The sequence below is a fragment of the Pundamilia nyererei genome, unplaced genomic scaffold, assembly GCF_000239375.1.
Source record: "Pundamilia nyererei isolate P.nyererei 1_Seehausen unplaced genomic scaffold, PunNye1.0 scaffold00127, whole genome shotgun sequence".
Taxonomy (NCBI): Eukaryota; Metazoa; Chordata; class Actinopteri; order Cichliformes; family Cichlidae; genus Pundamilia; species Pundamilia nyererei.
In genome coordinates this window covers 579965-589478 of record NW_005187528.1, presented here as the reverse complement: position 1 = coordinate 589478, position 9514 = coordinate 579965, and the positions used below count along the sequence as shown (strand labels likewise).

The 9514-nt window shown below is 39.2% G+C and overlaps 2 protein-coding genes across 3 annotated transcripts in view; one reads left to right on the top strand and one right to left on the bottom strand.

The window, feature by feature from the left end:
- The window catches only part of rfc5 (replication factor C (activator 1) 5), a 7014-nt gene extending 5356 nt beyond the window's left edge, over positions 1-1658 (top strand). Inside the window, exons 8-11 of the mRNA XM_005743060.2 lie at positions 155-284; positions 569-646; positions 1057-1111; positions 1249-1658. Of these exons, the coding sequence (XP_005743117.1) occupies positions 155-284; positions 569-646; positions 1057-1111; positions 1249-1348 (363 nt within the window). The 3' untranslated portion in view covers positions 1349-1658. The remainder of the gene's footprint in view (positions 1-154; positions 285-568; positions 647-1056; positions 1112-1248) is intronic.
- Positions 1659-1943: 285 nt separating this feature from the next.
- Positions 1944-8257, bottom strand: wsb2 (WD repeat and SOCS box containing 2). Of its 2 annotated transcripts, XM_005743059.2 has the most exons (9): positions 7931-8257; positions 7546-7714; positions 5698-5900; positions 5474-5605; positions 4857-4957; positions 3411-3607; positions 3021-3110; positions 2817-2933; positions 1944-2206 (listed from the first exon to the last, which is right to left on the bottom strand). In XM_005743059.2, the coding sequence occupies exons 1-9, from the start codon at positions 7968-7970 to the stop codon at positions 1993-1995; spliced, it is 1263 nt and encodes a 420-aa protein (XP_005743116.1). In that variant the 5' UTR covers positions 7971-8257; the 3' UTR covers positions 1944-1992. The 2 variants fall into 2 exon arrangements, with proteins under 2 accessions (XP_005743116.1, XP_013768818.1); XM_013913364.1 differs by lacking the exon at positions 7931-8257 and having other exon boundaries at positions 7546-7914.
- Between the last annotated feature and the right edge of the window lie 1257 nt (positions 8258-9514).

The window sequence follows — 9514 nt, the reverse complement described above, 5'->3', positions numbered from 1 at the left end:
GTGTACCTCTGGTGCAAATTACTGACCTCTGTCATCATTTTAGGTGGGGGAACTTGCACAATCGGTGGCTGACTAAATACTTTTTTGCCGCACTGTATATCCAAACTGCAGATGGGTAAACTGTACTGCATGTCATCCATCTCTGTGATTTCAGAGCACCAGTATGGCCTATGGGAAGGTCACAGAAGACACAGTGTACACCTGCACAGGGCACCCCCTCCGCTCAGATATAGCCAACATCCTCGACTGGTGCCTCAACAAAGACTTTACTTCAGCGTACAACCGTATCCTATATTTAAGTTCTATGAAAGCTGCACATTTCTTGTTTTTGACTATGACATTTTATACTTTGAACATTTCTTATGAAGTTTAGCATATTCCAAGAAAGAACATTTCTTTCTTGCAAATAAAACTTTAGGTTAATAGAAGCTAGCTGTACCTAAATGCTTTGCAAATGTTTTTAAAGATTCGGTGACTTTTTTTTTTTTTGAATGGTGGGTTAATGAACAAAAATTTATATTAGTAGTACAGTTTATGATCTTGCATTTCTTTAACACATGCATGAAAGAAATCCTTGAGCTGAAGACTCTGAAAGGTTTGGCTTTGCATGATATTCTCACTGAGGTTCATCTGCTTGTACACAGAGGTAAGGAACATGCAAGGGGGGGGAAAATCACACGTTTTTATTTCTTTCTTTAATTTAAGCACCCCAGCACAAAAGCCACCCTCCTTTTATGCCAACATTTGATTGGCTGCCTCTCGCAAACATAAGGTTTGAACAGGTGGATGGGGTTGCTGTGCTCACAGACCAGCCCTAACCATTAAGTATTTGGAGCAGTCTTTGGCCACGTGTGACATGAGTGTCAACCATAGTAACAGCACATGTTAAAGAAAACACGCAATGGGGCCACTTTAAAACCCACTGAAAGGTTGGCGGTTAGTGACGTGTTCAGTGTTAAAGTTTTAAGCTCACAAGTTTGTGCATTAATGAAAGTTTTTCTGTTTTTACTATCAAAAGCAAAGTATCTAATTTTTAAAAATGTTTTTTCTTTAAAGTGGATTTTCCTCCCGCTATTCGGATTAGTCTGCTCATCAAGTTGGCCGACGTAGAGTAAGTGTGATGCTTTTTAAAAAAATATTTACAATGTAACAAGTCGTGTTAATATAATAAAGACGCCAACATGTTGATTTCCACACGTTGTGGCAAATTTTTTTATTTCCATTATTGCTCATGTTTCATCTCTTCAGACATCGGCTTGCATCGGGAACCAGCGAGAAGATCCAGCTGAGCTCCATGGTTGCAGCTTTCCAGGCAGTGAGAGAGCTCGTGGTCAGCGAAGCACCTTAGATACAGTAATGCAACGATGGTCTTTTTCCACAGTGGGGGGGGGGGGCAGTGTAAAAGATGTCTGGAACAATGCTAGCAGCTATCTGACTCACTCACATCTGCATACAGAACCAAGATGGAAGTCGATCAGCACAGTGGAAAAACGAAACAAAAGATCCTTTTGGCACTTTTGATTTAAAAGGTGGACTTGAAAAATCCTATTTTCAGTTTAGTATCACTGCAACCAGGTAATCAGTTCATTGTCCAAAAAAAAGTCATTGAACATGTGTATGTTTTAATCAGTTTAATAAAACCCTTTCTTATAAGTCCAGTTGCTGCAATATTTATGTGCCAGTACATTAGCAGTGCATATAATGGTAAACACAGGAATTAGAAATGATATATATCTGATATTTACACAATAAATTAATAGTATAAAACTGTTATTCAAGTCAACAATGTGAACACTGAATGTATGCTTTGTAGTACCGCAGTAGTGCAATAAATGAAATCTTAGTGCAGGAATGTTGCATCTAAAGTATCTTAAAATATGCTTAATCTGCTTCATCAAGCTTTCAAAGCATTTGTTATCAGAAAATACAAGGCGTTTTTAGGATCATAGTTAATCGCTGAAAATGTCAGTTATTTATTTTTAAAGTTCCTATTTAACTTTCCCACTCCTCTTCATCTGAGGAGCAGCAGGACTTGAGGCGTTCGGGGATGTTTTTGTATGTGAGGTATTCGAGGATCCTCTTGGGGAGGGGCAGCGCCTCAATCTGGTGCGTGGAGATAGAGTGGCGCAGGATAGATCGACACAGGTGGCACAAGCTGGGCACCGCACTGGGTGCCCTCCAGAACCTCACGTGGCCATCTCTGGTTCTGCCAAAAGAGACACATTTGCATGTTTATTCAGGGGCCAGTTTTCACAAAGATACTTTAGACTGGTGTGTTCAGGGATGGTCCTAATTTTGCTTGTAGATTTAATGCGTCTAATGCAAATCAGATGGTGTCAATAATGTAAAGACAGGTCTCATTTTCACCTTTAAATGAATCAAACTTCCGTACTATCTCAAGCCTAAGATTGATGTTACCATGGTACCGACAAGTAGCTTTGACTAATAGTACTCGAAAAGACAAAATCGTTGCTTGTAATTTACCAACATTATGTATTAGAACAGAGTTTTAGACACTGAATTGCTTTCAGCCACTTTTGTATTTTCAAAGGAGCCACTGCACTAGATGGATCTGCATATCTGATCCCCCCACCAATATATTATATTTAACAGCTTAATAACTGGGGGTTTTTTCTTGACTAAAATTGAATGATATGAGAGCCTAATTTCATGGATAAGTTTAGCTGTATAAATATACTTTATAAAAAAATAAAATAAATAAAGCTAGGAAGTGGGGTAAACTGAATTTTGGCATATAATGTCTATCGACCACCCTCTAATATTGTGAATCTATGCTGAAATGAAAGCATCCTTACCCCGTAGCAACAACTCCCCCTTGTGGATGGTACTTGCAACACAGTCCATTAGAGTCTCTGTCTCTTTTCGTCTCCATCACCATCCCTTTCTCCCCCAGCTCCCAAATCCTAAGAGCTCTGCAAACGCAACACATCTGTCTGAAAGCATCTTTCCAGTGTGTAAAACATTTAAGTTATATAATATAGCATTTTCAGGTAACTGACCTGTCGTCTGTCACAAGTGTCAAGTGCAGACCGTTTGGAGAGAACTGTATTGCTGATATTTGGTTTTGCCCATAATCTTCAAAGTAGTCACTGTGCAGAAGAGAAAGAGCGATGACTTTGAACTGCACCAAGTCAAAGTCAGACGCTCCACATAGTATACATAGAAAACAGATTGCAAAAGACAAGGACACTAGGACATACTTTCACATGCCGTGTCATACGCAAACAGAGATAATGACAGTGTGGGCTGTTTGGTTCACAGATTTAAGCTTCTGTACTTAAACTCAGTGGTAACAACCCGTTTATTTGAGTAATTTGCGGTCTTCTTATGTAACCCATAGAATGGAGTCTTTGTGCACAATTTTAACCCTCAAAGTTGTACAAACTCACGCCAGAGTGGCCAGTTTCTCTGCTGTGTATGGGTCCCAGAGGTCGATCCACCAACTGGAGCCGCTGAAGGCTGCAGTGGCGAGAATTGCCCCGTCAGGAGAGAAGTCACAAGAAGACAGGAGGTACACGGTCTTGTGGGCCCCTCCTGTCAGGTTCCTGATGAATGTATATGAACGTAGACTCCACAGACACACCATCTGATCAAAGTATAATCATGCAGGGTTAATGAGACTTTATACCTTGCTGGAAGGGCTGTTTTTAATTTGGAAAATTAATGTAGGTTTAGTCGACGCTCAAAGTAGTTTGTCCCTGGGGTAATTAATTGCTGCAGAACTGAAAAAATGTTTTTACAAAAGCTAGTAATTTGTCAGTGATGTACTTGCTTGGTGTCAGCAGGACACCCTGAACCACGCAGCAGCGAGTGACTATGCTCTTAAAGTCTAATATTACACAACGTTATGCTGTCTGCTTTCCTTTGAAAATGAGAATATGTGAAATTGCCAGTTTGACTGGAGTGTTAAGACTTCCTGGTGCTCCAGAAGTTTCTAGAAAATGCTAAATGGCCTAAAAACATTTTAATAGCAGGACGAGGTAAAACAGTCAGACCACTACAATTGATATTCAGAAGCACCCACTAGCAGATAATTTCACTGAAAATGGATATCTCCTATAGGTGTTTAACTGGGTTGGTGTCAGCTGACTAAAGACATAAAATATAAGTCTCTGTATTTTCATACTCAAACCAACCAGAGCCTTTAGATAGTGATATTGTCATCCTGTGAGAGACCACCCCCATGAGGACAGAACTGTTTCATCACCAGATAAAGATGATTACTCAAAACAACATGTCCTAAAATAGCCCCACAGCATAACAGAGCCACGCTCAGTGGAGAGATCAAGCATTCAGGTTTTTCCTATAATTTGTCCAGGACGTATGCAACTCATATCCATCAATACTGGTAGCTGTCAAAAGAAAACACCACTAAAATAACTGAAGTTTGCAGAAGATTAAATACTTTACATAAGCAAATATCAACAAACTTGTTAGGAGCAAGAATTCAAATAGGAAAATACTTGAATATACCTTCAAACTAATTTCATTGTCCTAGAAAAATTAACGTGATGCAGGATTGCATTTAAAGCTGCCCTTTTAGACAATTTGTATCACACACTTTGAGCCATTCTCCTGATTAGACTTGTGGACAAACAACATTAAATGTGACACAGAGTTGAATGAACAGGGTCGCCCAAATCCATGTTGAAAATGTTCATTAAAAACTGATAAAAAGAAGGACAAAAGGACACATTCAGCAAGCTTAGAGACATTAAGCATTTACAAGTGTTTGAGTTTTACATGCACAAAAAAATTACTTAAGTTATCTTTTACAGTGCTCAGTACTTGATGAATATGACCTAATACGGTACTTTTGCAATGAAACACCTCACCCTGTCAAATCTCCCGACAGATGCAATCATGCTACAGTCAGATGATACGCAGCAGGAACTAATCCAGTCTTTATGGCCATAAAGCACCTGCACCTTTTTCCCTAAAACAGACAGGAAAAACATGGATGTAAATGTAGACGAGAGACTACAAAGCCTCATTATTTTTACTTTATTTTTTAAAATGACAGTACATCTCAGCTCCTGATTCCTGAATGTGTAAGCACAGCCATCTGCTAGCTTTAACCTCTTACATTAGAACAGAAGGTTTATTTCAGCTGAGTTTCACAAGATTAAACAGGGGTGAAGTAATGAATAGACAGCTTCAGTCATTAAGACCCTGTCTGCAAAGCCTCCAGAGTTGTTTGGTGACACGTGACAGTTAATATTTAACAGTTTTTTTTAAATGGGTGATCAGGCAAGCTCGAGGTGTACTTTGACATTTGAAAATTCAGCTGAAAAGCCTTGCAGTTCTAAGGTTATCTGCAAGAAAACAATTTGAGCCCAAGTAAAAAGGACGCACCAAATATGTAGATTATATTTTGTCCAAAACATTTTTTAAAAATAAGACAGTTGTGACTGCTACTCACAGGTATTTCTCATAAATATCTGAAAAATACCTTTATGAGCCAGGTCCCATATCCTCAAAGTTTTGTCCCGAGAGGATGATATGAGTGTGAGCGTCCCATTCTGAGGAAATACCAGGTCCCTTACAACCCCTTCGTGGCCGTGGAGATCAAAAACAGCACTGCCTAAAGGAAAGGAAAAGAAAAAACAAGCGATTTGAAAATCCATTTAATTCAGCCAAGCAAAACTAACAGTCACAGAAAAATAAAAATCTCACCTGTTAAAACGTTCCAGATTTTGATCACCCCGTTCTCCAAGCCCGTGGCCAGAAGCAGGCTGTTTTTCCCTTCTGATCGTGCTTTAGCCGGACACGCTGTTGCATTTGATTTTGGAGGTCTGGGCCCGAAGGCGAGCCCCCACACTGGGTGACCACAACTGAAGCTTTTGTCTCCTCTGTCAGTCTCTCCATTTTGACTTTCTCTGTGGGTGAGAGGAGCACCAAGAGTGCAGATGCCATAAAAAACTCCAGTGTAGGCGGTGTGAAGCTAGAGTTGGTGATTAAATGATGCAGCTTTCAAGTGTTGCTGGTCACAGCAGATCTAAACAACTAAACGGTAAACTGAGAGCTGAAATTTGAGTCTTCATGTTTTGCTTTTTTCTTTCACGTTAATCTAAAATAATAGCTGGAATGAATACATCCACTTGCATTCTTCTGCCTCCTTCCATATGTTTTATCAAATGTACCAACAAAATCTACTGAGTATTTAAAGTTGTAAGTCACATTGTTCATGGAGCAACAATTCTTTACTGCAACAAAAATATAAAGAAAAAAATAAAGAGTACTGTTTTGTTATTTTGTGTGGTATTGGCAGCAGTGCTGAGCATTTTTCAAACAAATTGGCACTAATGAACACTGCTGAGCCGAAGGGAAATTCTTTGTGGGCACTAGACAGAAAAATACTATAATTTCAGGGGCCTAATTTAGAGGTGTGGGGGTGTAGGGCATAACAGCAAGACCCAAAAGTTTAATATTAAATACAGAAAAATTAGAATTTTTAATAAATAAATAAATGAAAAAAGGAATAAATGACATTACTTAAAGCTATTTTTAAAATCTATATCTGGTCTTACTTTAAACAATAGATGCTTTTAATGCTTATTTTCTGGAGTTTTTATCGCAGTCATGCCTTATTTCCAAAATACTGCTCAGTTGCATGAGGATATTTTCACATACTGATTAACTTTCATAACCACACATAACACTAAACACTGGATCTTTATAATACAAAAGCCAGTGCAGAAATGGACTGTGATCATTATTGTGGAGTTGTGCAAGACAGAGACGGGCTATAGAAGCCAAAGGATATTATCATAAGGTTACATTTTAACTGTTTACTCGATCTAGCCGAACATGAAGTAATACTTTTTCCCAGGTGGCTTGATTTCTTACATAAATACAGGCGTGTATTAGAAGAGAAAACAAGGGGTTAAATCTGATTGTCCACCACCATCCCCACCCCACCCCACCCGTGCTACTGTTAATCTTACAAAGCCCAGCGTCATTGTATAAGAGCAGTTTGGACATTTACTCGAGTACACTTTTAATGTACCTATGTTATTCGTCTTTTTGATGCGAGTATAGTACTTGTTTTAACGCTTCAGTTATTTATTTTGTAGATTTTGTAGAGTAACTGACACATATTGTTCGGTATTACTACAGATAAAACTACACACATTTTACTTTAGGTAAAAATAAAATATATTTTTAATACTATTAGACTTACCGATATATTTTGGATTAAGTAAAGATTCCGTCACTTTGCATAACAGTTACTGTATATAAAAAGATGTTTACACTTTTTGTGTAGTAGCCTCTGTAGAAGGAACAGGGCTGCACTTGAGTGTCCCCGGTATTTCCGTCACTGTATTCATTTCGAATCAAGTGTTCTTGTTACCTGCGGGCGCCTCTGTGCCACAATTAATCAAAAAATAAAAAAAATCAATCAATCATTCGAAAAGCCCGTGCAGGACCTGCCACCACCACCTTCCACCTGACACGGAAACCAGAATCTTCGAGGGCGACCTGAATGCATCACGTGCGGATTAAATATACAGTAAAACCTACTCGGAGTCGAGAGGCCAGGCGACGACCCAGACGATCCCGTGTCCCATGGACCAGGCGAACCAAGCTCCATCCGGAGAGAAGTCAACACTCCAGGTTTCACGTCCAGCTCTCTCCACCAAGGACGGAGGTCGCCTGGTCTTCAGCTCCAGGAGAAGAGCCGGGTCGGACGCTGAAGGAGGATAGAAAGACACCACATAATCAACGTTTGGCACGTTCATCCTCTGACAGCGCTTGCAACTCTTAACCCACCAGCGTCCCCTGCTCGGTTGTATACGGTGCCTCTGGAGGTTTACGGCCATCTCCAAGTAACCGCTGCCTAGTTTCTGATCGTTGCGATGACAACGTACTCACCGAGCTCGGACGACAGTCGCAAATATTCACTTACATGTCGGCTGCAGCTCTGGGTTGTTTTCCGTGGAGCACATCCTTTCGCTTTTCACATTCTTCGCTTTGTGACCGACTTCCTGAACGTGCCCTCCCCGGTTGACCGCAGCATTTAAACTAAAGGAGTTCACACTTTGTACGTCCGCAGAGGGCAGAGGCTCGGCGACAGAGTGCTGTCTGTCAGAGATAACGTGACAAGAAGAAACGAAATGTTCAGTGAGTTCCTGTTATCTGACTCATTTGTACCATTGCCCAACGTGATCACGTCTCCTTTCATGACGTAACCTTATTATAACCCTTAAACCACACCCCCCATGAGATTAAACAACAATCCAGCTTGTTCCTTACACCGTATCCACTCGTTATAACGAGAGTTGGCTTTATTATACCCAAAGTCAGTGATTCAGGGACGTGGAGCGACTTTTTTTTGTTAGTGGGGTCTCTCTCTCTTACACACACACACACACACACACACACACACACACTGACACGCCCCTCTTATGATAGTGGAAAATACCCTGGTACCTTTGGTCAACTGTTTGGGTTGAAGTTCACATTTAATATGAAAATTTCTCACTAAAATATTCATAAACAATGTTTAGTTGTTTTTTTTTTTATTTCACCCAGAGCAACAGAAAATGTGCAAAACTACAAAGTGAAAAAGCTGTGAAAACTGAGCCTTCATGTGAAGTTCATTTGCAAGCTTTGCTCTCTTGCATCATGCATGATTATTCTTGGCCTACTGTACTTTGCTTGCTTGTTTTTTTCTCGCTGTGATGAACAATATTATCATTATTAGTTGAGATCACTGAATATTTTTGACTTTTTAAGGACATAAAATTGTTCAAACTGAATTACAGGGAATGAGTATTGATCTAGTAACAACAGGGACTTCTAAATTTGTGAATTAATTTGTGCCATTGAGAAATACAATTTGTGGGTTATTTCTTGTTCATGTAGATTGTGTTTTATCTATTCCTTTTTGAAAATGAGTCTCTTTAGCATACAGTGATTGCCTTTGGGTGCAAAAATCTTTAAAGAAAGAATTTTGCACCCAAATTTTATACTAGAGTAAAATGTTTCTCACTGATATAGAGGAGTACAGTAATGTAATATTTCTGTAGACGTACACAAATATTCACAAAATATTTGCTTATGTTTTTATCCTTTATTTCCCCTTTTGGTTCTGCCCTGCAAATCATGTATCAAATATCTGTACAATAACAAAAAAAACATTCAGAACAACTTTCTATACAAGTGCATGAAAACAGTTTAAATACCTGATGATCCATAACATTTTTTTTTTTATATACATGTTCATTTCATGTCGCATTGTCTCCTGTTGTTTTTCTAACCGGTAAATTCTTCTTCAGTTGGTGTCCATGTGTGACTATTAAGGTTTGTTTTAATGTAAAAGAAAAATATACAAACTTGATGTGATCATAGCCGTAGAATAACATTATAGCTGCCTCAAAAGCAGTGAAAAGGTCTCTGTACTGTGTACACATCATCTTAAATATGTACCATGAATTATTAATATATCAGAGCACCTATTTCCAGACTGTTACGTGTGAGGCTGGATCTC

What these genes read in the sequence shown, in the direction of transcription:
- wsb2 (XM_013913364.1), bottom strand. Translation starts at nt 7,844, where the DNA reads ATGGCCGTAAACCTCCAGAGGCACCGTATACAACCGAGCAGGGGACGC. An exon ending in GAGAAACTGGCCACTCTGGC is followed by an intron (nt 3,111 to 3,410) that starts GTGAGTTTGTAC and finishes TCTTCTGCACAG; the next exon opens with TGACTACTTTGAAGATTATG. An exon ending in GGGGGAGTTGTTGCTACGGG is followed by an intron (nt 2,207 to 2,816) that starts GTAAGGATGCTT and finishes CTCTTTTGGCAG; the next exon opens with AACCAGAGATGGCCACGTGA.